The sequence below is a fragment of the Hyperolius riggenbachi genome, chromosome 3, assembly GCF_040937935.1.
Source record: "Hyperolius riggenbachi isolate aHypRig1 chromosome 3, aHypRig1.pri, whole genome shotgun sequence".
Taxonomy (NCBI): domain Eukaryota; kingdom Metazoa; phylum Chordata; class Amphibia; order Anura; family Hyperoliidae; genus Hyperolius; species Hyperolius riggenbachi.
Window position 1 is genome coordinate 134,314,184 of NC_090648.1, and position 18,358 is coordinate 134,332,541.

An 18,358-nucleotide genomic window follows, 5' to 3' on the forward strand; every position below is an offset into this window, starting at 1 on the left:
TCTAATAAGGTGTGCTATTTGTTATAGTGAATCAACCCCACTCTATGCTGCCAATGCATAGGTACCTTAAAACCTGACATACAGTATACTGTAACATTTGATCCTGCTATACCCACATATGAAGGTTGTTAGGCATGTGTCTGGGTGTATTGTTAATCTCAGCTGGCCCTGCTAATTTAATGGATAATATAATTTTGGATGCAGAAAAATAAGAGTAAAGCCAAAGAAAACAGAAGCAAGCAAGTCTTATTTTTTTCAAGGCATAAATCACTCTTTTATCTCTAGAGGACAGCAGGAACTACAGCAAATGAGACAGGCAGAGAGATATAAGAAAAAAAAATTGTATAAATTCTTCATAGACCAGGTTGCAATTTCTAGTTGTACGGTGCAGCAAAACAATAATAGTTCTTTCCAATTCCCATTGTGGCACCACTGTGGCAGCTTCAGAAGAATTGATAAGTATAGAATCAGAAGTTTGCTAATAGTTTGTCTCCTGTAGCCATCCCTCCTTTCATTATCTTCCTCTCTAGAGGAAATCCCTCTGCATCTAGATCTCTGACTTGTCTGAATTCCTTTTCCCAGGCTGTGCTTTGTTAAGATGAACATTGTGCTGATGGCGATAGAATACAGAACGTCGGCAGGAATCAGGTGCGTAGCCACTGTGCATGCCTTGTAAAATCGCGTAATGAGATACATAACTTCATAATCTTCCCAGCTTGCAAAAGTATTCCTATCCTGTCCGACCAAAACCATAAACAACCAAACGTAGGCAAGTGCTTACGATAATGGCATTCTAAATTAACTAGGTAGTAAACAGTATAATGTCATCAGGGAAGGCACTTCTGGATATCAGCATGTAGGGAAGTATAGGAACCGGTGTGCATAGTCGGACTGGCTTTTTGTAAAACGTATAATATGTTATGTCTCTGAAAACAGAAATGATAAATTCTGTGCAGGGTTGCTGTATCATTCCTGTACATTATGTAAAAGTGTATTATTGACATTAGGCCAATGTAAGTTTAAAGAATAAGACTAGAATAAAGAATTCTTGTTGTACTGCTCAGCAGAAGTATGGAGATATAACTACAGTGTATACCTGCTGTCCAAGGGCTGTGGCCCGCTAGAGCAATTTTAGCCGCCTTTTGGAATCACCAGCGCTAGGCTAATGAAAGTCAAAGGATGTGAGCCCACAGGATTGAGTGCAATGAGTAAAATTGCAAGTGCGGGGGTTTTAGGGGAGTGATTGCGCTCCAATAAAAAGTATAGGAGTACTGTAAAGTTTTTTTTGTGCATTTTGTGTTTTTCGAATAAAGTTTTTACTTACATGCCAGGTCTGTGCCTCAACTTCTATCCCCGTAGTCCGGCCCCCTTGCACAGAAGCGATGCAATTACGAATCACCAAACAGCTAAAGGCAGATCATTTGGCCAATGACTAAATATGTGTAAAATAGTCTGACGTAATACTGTATATTTTTGTCAGCCCCATATGTCTTTTATGGCATAGGACTCAATGATTTAATTCAATTTTTCTACAGCGGCTCCCAGCAACATCAAATGTATTGCTTGCTGGCATATGTGTATTCTATGAATAGATGTTATACTAGATCACATTGATTGCACCGATTATCCTCTGTGAGGGGTGCCCTTTAAAATTATACAATGGCTACCTATTAGGTCCCTCACAGTATTCAGGATATGGTGCATACTAGGTCTTCCTTGCAGCTGTATCCTCACGCTGGCCCTTGGTCTTAGGTTTGTTACTTTGTATGATCAAGCTGGTTGTGCCTATTTCCTACCTCCGAGAGTGGTTATGACCTTTTTCTATGATACACTTTATTCAAAGTTTAGGTCGCCTCATGAGGCGGAGATGGGTATCCCCAGTTTGGACCTGATCGGATAGGTTTATGGGGCTTATCCCTGTCCTAGCATAGTGGACCCCTTGCACTTTATTCTTTACTTAGGTTGTATATCGCTTGACATCATTGGATCATATTGGTCATGTCTATCTATGCCCTCCGTGAGTGGTTATGACCCTTCATTTTGCGTTATTTCTATTGTGGTCTCCTCGCGGAGGTAGATAAGGATATCGCCAAGGTCCATTTGCTATTTGAAGGCTGTATGAATATCCTTTAGGCCCCTCCCTCCTCTTTCAATAGGCTTAGAGGTGATAGTCTCTATACACATATATATACCTATTCCTATCTGATCAATTTGTCCTGCCTAGTTACAGGTTCCTCTAAGGGCCAGGATATGAGCATTGCTGGAAAAGATCTATCTATTATGGAGGTTCCCCCTGGGTGATCGGTGTCAGCAGCAGCACTTTGTATTGCATTATCATACAATTCTGTGTCAGTATTCCCTGACATTATTTAAATATAGTGTGTGTGTATATGCATAATTGAATTATTTATTACATATTCATATTTTCAATAAAGTGTAGTATTTTTCGAGCAGCATATACTGGTTTGTGCTTTTTGGTTTATTTTTTAAAGGCAGGAGTGTCTGCCTTTAGCTGCTTGGTGATTTGTTCATCTGCCATCAGGATTGTGTAATATGCGTCTGCTCAGTCAGACGTAGTTTCTGTCAGTTTTACTTGCTCCTGCCATGTACTGCTAACAGGATATATAGAAAGTGCTTATACAGTGGCCTGATGAAGGGTATTATGTGCCCGAAATGAGCGTGTCGTTGTCAATCAATGTTATGCTGAATGCATTAAGCCTTTGCTATAATTGATTTTTCAAATTCCTGTGATTATTTATGCAAGTGAGGAGCATCCTGCAGAGACCTCCCCCCTTTTTTAAGGATTTTTTGTGTCAATAAAGATTTTTGATAATTTTGTACCTCAAGATTTGTAAGACTTTGTGCTTTATATTTATGCTGTAGTCCTTTCTATAAATACAGTAACCCTAAGACCCCCCTGATGATGCCTAACCTTAAGACTCCCCCAGTAGGGCCTAACCCTAACCTTGACAGTATTACATTAAATCCATTCACCGTTTTGCAGTTAAATAACGACTGCAGTTTGGCTTATGTAGGGCGCTATTGATAAATAACGTTACTGTGGGCAATAACGTCTGCTCTTTGGCAAATGAACGGCACTATTGATAAATAACGTTAGTGTGTGCCCGTATTGATAAATAACGTTAGTGTGTGCCGTTTTTCTTCTTTTTTCCCTGTGCGCCATTATTATGCAGTACTAATGATAAATAGCGATAAGCGTATCTTTTTAATGTGGCGCCATTTTTATGCATAGGCGCTGTGCGCCATTATTTACTAATCCGATGTGTGCCATCTACTGACCTTGGTGATGAATAATCATGGATCTTGCTGGCTTGGCTTAAAGGATAGATACAGTTTTGTATCACCTGTGTAGAAATAAGAACCTAGACCATTTTTCACGGGAAACCATAACAAGTGGGGCTGGGGTGGAATAATCATAATGTAACTATTGTGTCTATCTGTTGGGCCTTACCACAGAGAAGCCAAAGGACCCCTTTAAAATTTACATCCAGCATCACAACCCCTGTGAGTTTTGATACTTTGATTAAAGCGAGCTCAGTACCACATTACCTTCCTGGAAGCCCATATGTACTACCCACTAAATGTATTTTGACATCCAGACAGTTAGGGTCTGTTTCCACTACACGCAGATTGGAAACAGAGTGGATGCAGAAAAACTGACTTCAATTAATGCCTATGGGCCTGTTATCACTAAACGCGATTTTTCTGATGCAGATTTTTCCATAGGCATTCATTGGAGTCAGTTTTTCTGCATCCAATCTGCGTGTAGTGGAAACAGGTCCTTAGAGGCAGCTATGCTTCGTATTGAACAGTTACAATATACAAATTACGTACTGTAAAATCTCTGTTTCTTTAGTATTTTAGTGAACCCATCTGAAGACATTGAACTGCAAGAAGACACAGTCGGGTTCTTCATTGCAAGACATTTTCTAGAAGCTAAGAGGTTAGTCTTTCTTTCCTTCTTCTTAAATGGAGGTAGACTGTGCTGTTGATCATACTCAGTTAATTGCTAATTGTCATAAGACGACAGCCTGACCGCATTCAGCAAGCGGAACGCGGAGGTTGGTCCACGTCCGCATCATGGTGCCCATCCACCGCAGGGTCGCATGTGGAACGCGGAGAAACGTCCGCTTCAGCAGTGCGATCCATCGTTCGGTCACAGGCCTCTCGGCGTACTTTACGTCGAGGCTGTGGTCCGGTTCTTCCCTCACAGGCCTCAGGGCCTGTCACACACCAAAGCTATCCTCAATCCAGTCTGGACCCCGTAGGGGCTGCGCGCGTGTGCAATAGAGCCTTTTATACTCTTAGAAGGAGAGTCAGCTGACCGGCTGGTCAGCTGACCTCAGTAAGGTCCTTGAGCTGTGCTGCAAGGTCCTTGAGCTGTGCTGTGATTGGCTGATTGGCTGGGCGGACTGTTGGAGCCCAGCACAGTATAAAAGCAGGCATTCTGTCAGTTGCAAGTAGTGTTGGGCGAACACCTGGATGTTCGGGTCCGTTCACCGAACATGGGCCAGATGTTCGGCATGTTCGGCCCGAACCCCGAACTCCCCGAACATCCCGCTTTTGGGGGCCCTATGGGGTCGCAGGCATAAGGGGGGAGCATGCCCCGGTCGCGGGGAGGGGGGGGGGTCGGAAATTCCCCCCACCCCCTCCGCTAGCGCTCCCCCCTCTGCCCGCTTCCCCATAAAAAAGTTTGATGAAAGTACCGGTGGCTGGCGTGATGACGCATACGTGATGACGCATACGAGGGTACGCATAACGCGTACCCTCGTATGCAGAGGACGTGAGGTCAGAGAAAGGGCGGAAGTACCAAAAGGGTACTACCGCTCAACCGCCTGCTGCCCGGCCTCAACGCGTCACTCTCCGGACTCCTCCTCCTCACTCACTCTACTGCCAGGCCAGCCACCGGTACTTTCATCAAACTTTTTTATGGGGAAGCGGGCAGAGGGGGGAGCGCTAGCGGAGGGGGTGGGGGGAATTTCCGACCCCCGCGACCGGGGCATGCTCCCCCCTTATGCCTGCGACCCCATAGGGGGGCAGTATTCGGCCGAACAGGGCCCTGTTCGGCCGAACAGGGGCCCTGTTCGGCCTGTTCGGCTGGGCATTAAGCGAACCCGAACTAAAAAGGCCGAACACCATGAGGTGTTCGGCCGAACTCGAACATCACCCGAACAGGGTGATGTTCTGCAGAACCCGAACAGTGGCGAACACTGTTCGCCCAACACTAGTTGCAAGTTGTCTGCAGTAAGCGTTACTTTGTGATAGCCCTCAGACCTTAGCTAGATCCGAGAGAGACAGTCCTAGCTGGCGCAAGGCTCCTGTCTCTCATCAGTCAGTCTTTGTTGTTTTCCTGATTATTGTATATCTGTATGTAACCTGATCTCTGTTATAGTCAGCCAGTCAGTTGATCTAATAGTCAGCCAGATAGAGATCTGACAGTCAGTACTATCGTGGGCCAAGTGCGACTTGCCGTAACTAGCCCACAACAGTCAGATTTGTTACTTTCCTGATCTGCGACATATATTGGTTTTGGCCAATATATTCAAAAGCACTATTGTTATCTGTGCCATTTTCTGATCTCCCGTTGCCGAACCTCTGCTTGGCTATTTCACTACGAGTTCGGCTTTCTGACTTTGTCCCTCCACCTATCTGATTTCCGTTACTGACCTTGGCTAAATTTCTGACTCTGCTCTTTGTTTCACGATTCGGTACCTCGCAACCAGCTTGTTACCGAACCGTTTCCGTCTGACTTTGCTCCCTTAAGTGGTTCTCCCACTAAATGGTTTATTCCGCTGAAACCCTCCTTGCGGAGGTCTCAGTGGTTCCCCAGTATATCCTTGCTGCTGGGGAACGCGATTCTAGCGTTACGTCATCTAGTCACAGAATCGCACACACTGCGTTCTCTTTTAGAGGTGGTCAGTCCTCTTAAATATATCAGTGTTGTGGGTTTTCCACTGTCGCTATACCCGGTATCCAGAGTTACTATAAATATCTGCATTATTGGTGATTCCGCAGATCACCACATAATCAGATACATCAGCATTGTTGGTGATACTGCGGGTCACCAATAATCGGAATACTCTGAGTGTGCACCAAACACCGCACATTGTTACACTAATACTAAGGACCAGGGCCAGGCCGTGGCAGAGGCGAGAGAGGCTCCAGCCTCAGGGCACAGTGTAGGAGGGGGCCCAAAACTCACTAAGCTATCATTCCTCTATTGTGTTTGAAGCAGAGAGAAATAAGAAAAGGGAATACAAGGCAGTGACTGCAAACCAGATACCTAGAGATAAAGGTGTTGGGGGCCTTGGGGCAACTCTTAGTCTAATAGCAATCAGTGTGTGACAGCTGGGGTGGGAGGGATGGAGAGGCACACTCTGGTGTGTCTCAGCCTTGGGTGCTGGAGGACCTCACACCACACAAAGGGCATGTAATAAGGACCGGGAAGACTCCATGGGATCCAGAGCCTTCCCCCTTCCTAGGTAAGTATCTACCTCTATTTCTTTTATTTGCTTTACGTTTACTTTAGGCATACTTCCTTCTCACACTGTCATTACTTGAAACATTGACTTAACTAACAAAACAAGCATATGCATCTGCATCCTAGCAACATTCCACTACGCAAACACAGCGCCTTTCATGGCATAAAAATCGTTTTTCTTAAGATAAGAATCTTTAGTGCAATTTCAAAAGCATGAGATATTTTCCCTGAGGAAAGTTGAGCCCCACTACTCTGATTTCTGTTTTCTATTTTACCTTATCATATTTCCCAACTGTCCTTTTCTTCCGTTCAGTATATCTATTCTTCCCCTCTGCTCCTTATCTAAGACTCTTCCTCTGAAAGCCTATACCTGATCATCCATTTCTCCACTGTTCTGATACCTGTGAGAGACATACATTGTTTCACCCCATTACCAACTCGTGTTATGGTTGAGTTTTACCATTACCACACTGGTCACTGGGAGGAGTTCAATGTACCAACTGTGTTCCAACAAGCAGCTAGAGGAAAAAAGTCAGTAGATGAGGTGATGCTTGACACATTATTGTCTGGCGATGTCACCTATGCTAATAGCCTGTTTAGTTTTATGTATTATACGTCAGCTTAGTCTCATGTTTCTATTGATGTTGCCGTCCAAATGACTTTTAAATGATGAGAATGACTGACTTAATAAGAGGTGAAGGAAAGCTCCAGGGTAAGGTGTAGCCCAGGCATGCGACCCGTGTCACAAGGGATTATTATTCATCGCTCCATTATGAAGCAGAACACAAGGCTGCAGAGACAGAAGGGTTAATATTTAATATGTGTCCACCCGCAGGGCTTCCTTATACTGCAGAGTGTGCCACGCCAACACAAATGATCCCTTACTCATCAGGAAATGCGCCTGCAGACAGAGAGCTGCTCGTTACTCCGCGTCAGGTACTTTACACATCTTTTCTCATGACACGGTGTTGTATGCTAATGGATTCACTTCATAAAGGTGGAAGGCCTGAGCTGTGATCACATCAAGAGGTCTGGGGCTGTGGTGTTTTGGACAGTGGTCCTATTGACAGGGCCAGATTTAGGCCTAGACATAAAAAGAAGGGGCGCTTTAATGTAGGCCTAGGCCACCTAGGCCATGGCTTAGGGCACCACAGGAGCAAGGGCACCAAAGCAGAAGACTAAACTGGTGGAGTATTTGCAAGCTTGCAAATGCTACAATGCAGGGAGATCAAGTGAGTGCCTAATCTCTCTGCTGCCAGCCACCTGTGCAGCAGCCACCTTGCTCTCTGTGCACGTTGGTGTTGTGGCGGGCGGCTATGGACTTGGGCAGTATTGGAGATGGAGGGGAAGAGGAAGGTTCTGCACTGGAGACGAGCAGAGAAGTGAGTGACACTGATAGCTGCTGTGGTGTAGAGACGAGCTGTACTGAAAGGGGGCGATTGGGAAAGGGAGTGATTAAGGGAGTCATTTAGCTACCTATACTGGAGGGGGAGGGGAAGGGGTCATCAGGCTTCCTATACTAAAGGGAAAGAGGGGAGGGGTCATCTGGCTACCTATACTGGAGGGGAGTCCTCAGGTTACCTATACTAGAGGGAAGAATAGAGGGGTCATCAGGCTACCTATACTGAAGGGGGCAGCTTGTGAAATTGGCCTTGGGCAGTAAAGAGTACAAATCCGGCCCTGCCTACAGATAGATGCAAATGAATAGGAAACCTTTTAATAACACTTGCAAATGGTAGAAAATGAGTATTGTTAATAAAGGTGAAGAGAGAGGATCATGTCGTTACTCACAAAATATTCACATTTGAGGCAGCTTTCCTGAGGTATTTACTCACAATTACTGTCACCTGTCAGCATTGGGCCTCAGTCTCTGCCTTGAGAGTGTGTGACCAAGTGCTTTACAGATGTGTTGTTAGCCTATTGCTGTGGTGTATCGGGCGACATGGTGGATATCGGAGTGGTTCTCGGTGGGTGAGGTGAGGAGGGAAACAATGCATCACTCAGGCATCATTCTTGAAAAAGATCCAGCTTGCTAGTTCTTTATTCTCAGATGAGAGGGTCCTGAACAGCCACCATGTACACATTTAAATTAGTGTGTGTACATAACGTTAGAGCCTTTTCACACAGGATGGCAGCCCGCCCGTACATTACCCGCCTATCAGTCTTTCCTGTTTATCTGCCCAGTACTCAGTACTAACAGGGGGCTGCAAGCATGCAGCACCAGCAGTATGGTAGTGCCTATCCCATACATATACATCTAAATAGGTGGTAGAGGCCTTCTGGACGTGACATTGTGCATGTTTTTACCAGATGGTTAGCGCACCGCTTGTCAGCTGGTGACACACAAGTGGTGGGATATGTCCCATTAATTCAGAGAAACCAGAAGGCGCTCACTCCCAGCAATTTATTGACTGAACAGTGTCATAAAAGTGTTGTTCTGCCTTCTGTGTGAAAGGGCACTACAAGGTGGACATACACTATGTAATAAAAACAATAAAGATTGCATCTAACAGAAATTGAAGAAAAAAATAAGGCATATCGACTGATGTTTCGGCATTGAGGCCCCTTTCACACATGTGGCGTTGTGTAACGATACTCTCCCCTTGCTGCAGCTCATCACAGACAGTGGCCATTAGTCTCTATGAGACAGTCCACAGTACCCGCGGCGTGACGCAATGTGTTGGAAGTGGTTCAGGTGACTCAGAGGCTGCAGCGGTACAAGCGGTACTGCACGGCACACGATTGCGGGGCAATCAATAGTACCGCAACAATCTGTATAAATAGATAGTGGTTCAGGGGGCGGCCAAGCTGATTTCCCTGTCAGTGCAAACTGCCGCAGGGACCAACCTGTATGCAATTATACGGTAGGCTCTTCAGCCACCTACAAATCGCACCCCTCCACCACACCATGGGCTTGATTCACTACACTATACTGTATAGCAGTTAGGGAGTTTCTTTGGTTTCAGTGGAACTTTAACACCCTCTAGTGTTACAATAGGGGAATTGCTAGATTGGTATACTTTTGTTCTCTCTGCTCGGGTATAAGGTTAGATACACCGTATGGAATGTATGACGTTATGTATGATTGAGATTTCTATGACTTTTCCTTCAATTAAGACCGGTTGCACACATGGTGCTTGATTCACTAAACCGTGAGAACTCAAATATCACACCTTATCAAAGATATCACACCTTATCAAAGTTAGCACACCTTATCAGAGTAGCATAACACACTTATGCCTGCTAATTGGCAATGGCACTCGTCCTGCCCTGAGCCCCTGTGGGTTTGTAGTGCTCGCTACGCTACTCTGATAAGACATGTTAACTTTGATAAGGTGTGATATCTTTGATAAGGTGTGATATTTGAGTTCTCACGGTTTAGTGAATCAAGCCCCATGTGTGCAACCGGTAGAGTTGAGCCGAAATTTTCGTAATTTCGCATTACTATAATTACGCATGCGAAATTTGCGATTACGATGCGAAATTAGCGTAGCGAAATTGCCATTAAAATCGTAATTGAAAATACCGTAAGCGTAATTTTCAACGCGAAATTTCGCGTTTCGTTCATGCCGTAATTTCGCATTAAACGCTACCGTAATTTCGCATTAAACTGTAACGCTCCGTATAATATAAAAAAGCCGCCGACTTTAAGGGTTAATAGCAAAGCCCCCTTAAATGCTAAGAGCCTCACATTTGGAGAATATATTAAGGAGATCAGGAGGAATAAGAGGAAAATTTTTTTTTTTTCAAAAAGACCTTATAGTTTTTGAGAAAATCGATGTTAAAGTTTCAAAGTAAAAATGTATACATTTAAAAACCCGCCGACTTTAACGGTTAATAGCAAAGCCTGCTTAAAGTTTAGGAACACCAAATTCCTAGGGTATATTAAGGGGATCAGTGGGAATAAGAGGAAAAAATTTTTTTTCAAAAAGACCTTATAGTTTTTTAGAAAATCGATTTTTAAATTTCAAGGGCAAAAATGTCTTTTAAATGCGGAAAATGTCAGTTTTTTTTGCACAGGTAACAATAGTGTATTATTTTCATAGATTCCCCCAAGTGGGAAGAGTTTTACTTACTTCGTTCTGAGTGTGGGAAATATAAAAAAAACGACGTGGGGTCCCCCCTCCCAGACCTCTTTAACCCCTTGTCCCCCATGCAGGCTGGGATAGCCAGAATGCGGAGCACCGGCCGCGTGGGGCTCCGCACCCTGACTATACCAGCCCGCATGGTCCATGGATTGGGGGGTCTCGGAAGGGGAGGGGCAGCCAAGCTTTCCCCTCCCCCTCCGAGCCCTTGTCCAATACAAGGACAAGGGGCTCTTCTCCACCTCCGATGGGCGGTGGAGGTGGAGGCCGCGATTTCCTGGGTGGGGGGTTCATTGTGGAATCTGGGAGTCCCCTTTAAAAAGGGGTCCCCCAGATGCCCACCCCCCCTCCCAGGAGAAATGAGTATAGAGGTACTTGTACCCCTTACCCATTTCCTTTAAGAGTTAAAAGTAAATAAACACACAAACACATAGAAAAAGTATTTTAATTGAACAAAAAACATAACCACGAAAAAAGTCCTTTAATATTCTTAATTAACCATTAATACTTACCTGTCCCTTTAAATAAATGATCCCACGCAATATCCTTGGACATGTTCTATCAGTTACAATGTAACAAAGTTATTACAATGTAACAACTTTGTTACATTGTAACTACGCCGCACCCGACGTCACTCGCCGCTCAGCCGCCGCATACACTTACGCGTCCTTGCAGGACGCTAAGTCCACGCCGGCTCCCGCTGTCCACCCCGCCCACATCTGTCACCCACATGTCACCCACATGTGGGTGACATGTGGGAGAGGCGGGGAGGGCAGCGGAGCCGGCGGGGACTTAGCGTCCTGCACGGAGTCCGGACCCGACAGAGCTCTGAGCTATATAGCTCAGAGCTCTGAGAAGCATCTTTGTATTTTGGCTCCAAGGAGCCCCATTGGTCCTTAGCAGACCAATGGGGTTCCTTCAAATCAGAAGGAACCCCATTGGTCTGCTAAGGACCAATGGGGCTCCTTGGAGCCCAAATACAAAGATGCTTAGAGAGCTCTGAGCTATATAGCTCAGAGCTCTGTCGGGTCCGTGCGGCGGGTGAGCGGCGAGTGACGTCGGGTGCGGCGTAGTTACAATGTAACAAAGTTGTTACATTGTAATAACTTTGTTACATTGTAACTGATAGAACATTTCCGAGGATATTGCGTGGGATCATTTATTTAAAGGGACAGGTAAGTATTAATGGTGAATTAAGAATATTAAAGGACTTTTTTCGTGGTTACGTTTTTTGTTCAATTAAAATACTTTTTCTATGTGTTTGTGTGTTTATTTACTTTTAACTCTTAAAGGAAATGGGTAAGGGGTACAAGTACCTCTATACTCATTTCTCCTGGGAGGGGGGGTGGGCATCTGGGGGACCCCTTTTTAAAGGGGACTCCCAGATGCCACCATGAACCCCGCCCCCAGGAAGTCGCGGCCTCCACCTCCACCGCCCATCGGAGGTGGAGAAGAGCCCCTTGTCCTTGGATTGGACAAGGGCTCGGAGGGGGAGGGGAAAGCTTGGCTGCCCCTCCCCTTCCGAGACCCCCCAATCCATGGACCATGCGGGCTGGTATAGTCAGGGTGCGGAGCCCCACGCGGCCGGTGCTCCGCATTCTGGCTATCCCAGTCTGCATGGGGGACAAGGGGTTAAAGAGGTCTGGGAGGGGGGACCCCACGTCGTTTTTTTTTATATTCCCCACACTCAGAACGAAGTAAGCAAAACTCTTCCCACTTGGGGGAATCTATGAAAATAATACACTATTGTTACCTGTGCAAAAAAAACTGACATTTTCTGCATTTAAAAGACATTTTTGCCCTTGAAATTTAAAAATCGATTTTCTCAAAAACTATAAGGTCTTTTTGAAAAAAATTTTTTTCCTCTTATTCCCACTGATCCCCTTAATATACCCTAGGAATTTGGTGTTCCTAAACTTTAAGCAGGCTTTGCTATTAACCGTTAAAGTCGGCGGGTTTTTAAATGTATACATTTTTACTTTGAAACTTTAACATCGATTTTCTCAAAAACTATAAGGTCTTTTTGAAAAAAAAAAAATTTCCTCTTATTCCTCCTGATCTCCTTAATATATTCTCCAAATGTGAGGCTCTTAGCATTTAAGGGGGCTTTGCTATTAACCCTTAAAGTCGGCGGCTTTTTTATATTATACGGAGCGTTACCGATTAACGCGGAATTACGGTAGCGTTTAATGCGAAATTAGGGCATGAACAAATACCCATTATAATGCGAAAATTACGCGAAAATTACGCTTACGCGAAATTTCGCGAAATCCTTCTTCATTACGATTATGTACTTACGGCCATAATCGTAATTACACTAATTACGCGAAATTTCGCGAAATCGTAATTAGGTCATTACGCTCATCTCTAGCAACCGGTCTTAATTGAAGGAAAAGTCATAGAAATCTCAATCATACATAACGTCATACATTCCATACGGTGTATCTAACCTTATACCCGAGCAGAGAGAACAAAAGTATACCAATCTAGCAATTCCCCTATTGTAACACTAGAGGGTGTTAAAGTTCCACTGAAACCAAAGAAACTCCCTAACTGCTATACATTACACCTGCATGATTTAGATACTGCAGGCTGGAGAGGTGGACCACCTAGTCCCTCTACATGCAGAGGAATTACATAGTCCAGCAATTTGTACAGTATAGCACTTGGGTCTTAGGAATGTCTCCAAAGGTATTTCCTCAGAGGCAGAGATTGCTAATGAAAATCACCTGAATGCTTTCCGATTAGCAGAGTTGGCATTACTAGCATTGCTGGCAACTAAACCATTTATCAGTACACTGGTAACCTGAAATGTTACCACCAGACTTCACTTGCTGGTGATAGATCATCAACTGCTGTAACTGGGATGTAACTACAAATCACTGCCCCTCCCCAGCAAACCTTTGATATGGCCCTGGGGTCCCCAAAAGTTTATTCCCAGTAATTCCAGTATTTGCATAGTGTTTTTTTTTTTCCTATTGGACCCAAAGCGTTGGCAAGGCAGCCAGTAGCGCACACTCAGTTGGCAGTAGAAGTGTTAGGGAGTCTTGTCCAAGAACTCCATACTGTATAGGCACTGGCTTACTGAAATAGGTAAATATGAGATTTGAACCCAAGTCTCCTGTGTCAGATGCAAAACCCTTAACCATAAAACTATCCAGTCACTATCTGTTCCCCCTGCCCTCTGCCTCCTTGGTAACCTCAACAGCCTGTGGGCCCATCTGCCATGGGTTATATTTGTCATATAACAATTGTGGCCACCAAAATAGCCCCATGACATGACCTACCCAGGGGCAATACATTAGCGTGTGTGTGTGTGTGTGTGTGTGTGTGTGCGTGCGTGCGTGCGTGCGTGCGTGTGGTGTGTTGTGTGTGTGTGTGTGTGTGTGTGTGTGTGTGTGTGCGTGCGTGCGTGCGTGCGTGCGTGCGGTGTGTTGTGTGTGTGTGTGTGCGTGCGTGCGTGCGTGCGTGCGTGCGTGTGGTGTGTGTGTGTGTGCGTGCGTGCGTGCGTGCGTGTGGTGTGTTGTGTGTGTGTGTGTGTGTGTGTGTGTGTGTGTGTGTGTGTGTGTGTGCGTGCGTGCGTGTGGTGTGTGTGGTGTGTGTGTGTGTGCGTGCGTGCGTGCGTGCGGTGTGTTGTGTGTGTGTGTGTGTGTGCGTGCGTGCGTGCGTGCGTGTGGTGTGTGTGTGTGTGTGCGTGCGTGCGTGCGTGCGTGCGTGTGGTGTGTTGTGTGTGTGTGTGTGTGTGTGCGTGCGTGCGTGCGTGCGTGCGTGCGTGCGTGTGGTGTGTTGTGTGTGTGTGTGTGTGTGTGTGTGTGTGCGTGCGTGCGTGCGTGCGTGCGTGTGTGTGTGTTGTGTGTGTGGCAGCGGAATGTGATGTTTTACCTGCTTATGTCCTGCAGCAGGTTCTCACTCTTCTCTTTTTGACCATGCTCCATACAGCCCAATTACATTAGAGTCTATTTAATGATCAGCCTGTTACACCCAAATTTACTGTTTCACCTGGATACACCAGTGCAGTCCAACTGTATATTATACGCTGAAAAAAGACCTGCAGGAACATTCCTGCTGTGAAGGCTTGTTTGACGCCATTCAGTAAAAATGAATGGGGCCTTTATTGCATCACATCGCAAAATGTGTGACTGCATTACACTACTGACTGATAGTTGTGGGAGTTTTTGCTTTCTTTTTATGTGTAACTGAACCCATTGTGTATCTCCTATGTATGCCAGATCATTACTTCCTGACTCCAATGCGATCCAGATCGTTAGGCGTCCTTCCCAGCGCAGATTACAGGTAAGATTATCACACAAATAAATTTGATGCTGACCTGAGCCAGGAGCAAGGAAAACAGAGAGTATGTAACAGAGCCATAAGCATAAGACACAAGCCAAACCGACTGATTCACAACATCACTTATTTGCTTCCATTTTATAACGCAGTCCCAACATATTACACGGCATAAATCAAGAATAATAATAATAAAAACAGCATTCTATAGAGTTTAAATGAGCTATGTGTATTGCTCTACCGTTGTACCTTGCAATCACTGTATGTACTTTATCTCATGTATGCAGAGGCGTAACTAGAGGGGAGCAGCACCTGCGATCGCAGGGGGGGGGGGGGGGGGGAAGCTGCGAGGGAACCCCAACTACTAACCTCCCCTTCCTCTGATACAGGGGACTATACTTCAGACCAGGAGATTTTGTAGCTACACTTGGCCACACTTGTTTTATGAACCCCGTGAGATGGGCCACCAGGTCGTGAAGGACATCAAGGGGTTGCAAGAGAAGGGGTGTGAACATTGGAGGGTGGAGGGGAATCAACGTTTTGCAGGGGGCATCATGAATTGCAGATATGCCACTGCACAGTAGGGTCTCTGTTATCTGGAACAGGTGAGGATCGCCTGATTCGGGAAATGTGTTATTTCTCAACATGACACTAGTGTATATATCTCCAGAATCCACAAAAATCCCTGTTTTAGCTCACATAATTTTTATGTGCAGGCAAAACACAGGTATTCTACAGTATTTCTGAAAGAAATTGGCGTGTCACAGAATTTGCTGCCAGCCAACAGATTATTCGAGATGTGGAATATTAGTGACAATGGTTCCTCATAGTTACATAGTTATTTGGGTTGAAAAAAGACATACGTTTATCGAGTTCAACCAGAGAACAAAGTACAACACCAACACCAGCCTGCTCCCTCACATATCCCTGTTGATCCAGAGGAAGGCGAAAAAGCCCTTACAAGGCATGGTCCAATTAGCCCCAAAAGGGAAATAAATTCCTTCCAGACTCCAGATGGCAATCAGATAAAATCCCTGGATCAATATAATTGGGCATTACCTAGTAATTGTAGCCATGGATGTCTTTCAACGCAAGGAAAGAATCTAAGCCCCCTTTAAATGCAGGTATAGAGTTTGCCATAACGACTTCCTGTGGCAATGCATTCCACATCTTAATCACTCTTACTGTAAAGAACCCTTTCCTAAATAAATGGCTAAAACGTTTTTCCTCTATGCGCAGATCCTGTCCTCTAGTCCTTTGAAAAGGCCTAGGGACAAAAAGCTCATCTGCCAAGCTTTTATATTGCCCTCTGATGTATTTATACGTGTTAATTAGATCTCTTCTAAGGCGTCTTTTCTCTAGACTACATAAATCCAGTTTATCTAACCTTTCTTGGTAAGTGAGACCTTCCATCCCACATGAGTACATAAAATTACTTGTGCCATAAGGTGAAAGTTTATTGAAATCAATAGGCCGCTGTCTGATTTTAGGAGTAGCAGGTAAAGAATCAGAATTAATGTTCTGACATGGGGCTGCATACATAATGTGCCTGACAGTATACATGTGATCAAATGATCGTGAAAGCACTTTTGCACTTTTTTGCAAATTCTCCTGACAGAGACCCAATATAGGGGTGAACCACATTTGGTTTATGGGTTATGTGAACAACATTGTACAACACTTGTACTTTTTGTTTGATACATTGATTCAGCTATCCTTCAATTAGGGAGGGCTCTTGTTATAGTAGGCTTGTCCGTGGTGTTGTAATATATTGTTGCAGGTAGGAGATATACTAGTACAATAAGTGTTCTTGCCTTCAATTTTTCACTTTACTTTGACTGCTCGAGTATTTTGTCTGAGCAGCTTACTCAGGATAGGTTACAATCAACCAATTTTTTCATATCTAAGAAAAATTACGCCTGTCTTTCTTTTTTTAAGGTGACCAATGAAAATAATTTTTTGTGCCAATAGGGTGTTTAACTTTCATGCTCTGTACACACGCTAGGACCGCAGTCAGCGAAAACTTAGCGATAAAAGGCAGAGAATCATTTGAAAAATGATAATTGCGGTAAAAGACATGAAAATCGCAGTAAAATACAGCGATTATCATCCATGTAGACCGATCTGTCCTGGCAGATCGTTCAGGCAATAATCATTGTCAGTCCTTCATTAGAAAAAATGACATACAATCTATCTATTCAAACGAAACACGTTTTGCGAATCTCGCATTTCCAGGCCCTCATATTTCACACTTCCGGTAATGATATGATTGGAAGACTGTTATTGTGTCGTCGCTGAATTCAAATGAGCACCAACATTGTTCACTCATCGCTAACCATCAGGGATTGCTTGTTTATCGACTGACCACCTGATGCAACAATCCTTTTTGCAATAAGCTGCAACAAGGTCCTTTAGGGTCCTTTCACACTGTGCAAGTTGTGCATCGTTGGTGAAATGTAACACCGTTACCGTTAGTCATGTGGTGCAACTATACAGTGAAACATACGGTACAATGCAAGTGTGCTTCACTGCCAAGGTAAATGTATGCATTTCCTGATTAAATCACAGCACTGCATCGGAAACCTACTGCACGGCACTCAATGTGAAAGCCCCATAGAAATATCGTTGTCTTGCATTGCAATGCTATGATATTGTCCGTTGTGACACAAAGCAACAGACTTGGTGGGAAATGGCCCTTATGCCACAATTGTGTATGTAGTTGCATTAATAATTACAAAAAGTGTTCAATATTGGGCACAATTATCTTCCTTATTGTTTATAGTTGAAGTAAATCTAGCAAATGACAATTGTTGCAGGAAATTATAGTATCGGTGTTTATGCCACAATTTTGTATGCAGTAATCTCAATGATTGCAAAAATATGTGCATTGTTGGACACTGTTAGGAGTGCGTTAACTGCCACAGTGCTCTTGTATTTGTGTATCTATAACAATAAAATGGAGAGGTCCCACTGGTCAGTGTAAAAACCAATGGGAATCCCTGGCAGCAAATGTAATACTTTTGCCAGGGTTTCCTTTTTGAGGCTGGGGAGTGTGAGAGGTGAGTGTTGGTCAGTGGCATAGCAATAGGGGGTGCAGAGGTAGTGACCGCATCAGGGCCCTCTGTGAGTGGTGGCAGGGGGTGCTGTGGGTGCTGGCAGGGGGGGGGTTGCTTTACATCCCCCAGCGGGTGCTGGCAACTGTCATGTGGAGGTCGGTGCTTGCTGTACTAAGGTGGAGCAAACCCCAGCAAAGCCTCTTTAAAAGTGCAGCTAGGCCCCAGGGCACATACACATGTTTAAGCTGGAAAGCGGTTCCTGGGCCGAAAAAGGTTGGGGACCCCTGCTTTAGATTGTAAGCATGCAAGGGCAGGGCTCACTCACCCTTTGGTGTCTTGGAATTTATTATTCATTTCATAGCTTGCACTCTTTGTATACATTTTATTCATCATGTTACACTTGCCATTGTAATCACCAGTTCTGTATT

General features: G+C 44.6%; 1 protein-coding gene across 4 annotated transcripts in view; it reads left to right on the forward strand.

The window, feature by feature from the left end:
* KCNU1 (potassium calcium-activated channel subfamily U member 1) overlaps nucleotides 1-18,358 on the forward strand; it is a 330,251-nt gene that overhangs the window by 139,803 nt on the left and 172,090 nt on the right. For 3 of the 4 annotated variants that reach the window (XM_068274953.1, XM_068274954.1, XM_068274951.1), the window contains exons 16-19: nucleotides 583-648; nucleotides 3,878-3,964; nucleotides 7,338-7,438; nucleotides 14,817-14,880. In XM_068274953.1, the coding sequence (XP_068131054.1) occupies nucleotides 583-648; nucleotides 3,878-3,964; nucleotides 7,338-7,438; nucleotides 14,817-14,880 (318 nt within the window). The remainder of the gene's footprint in view (nucleotides 1-582; nucleotides 649-3,877; nucleotides 3,965-7,337; nucleotides 7,439-14,816; nucleotides 14,881-18,358) is intronic. The other variant, XM_068274952.1, reaches the window with a different exon arrangement.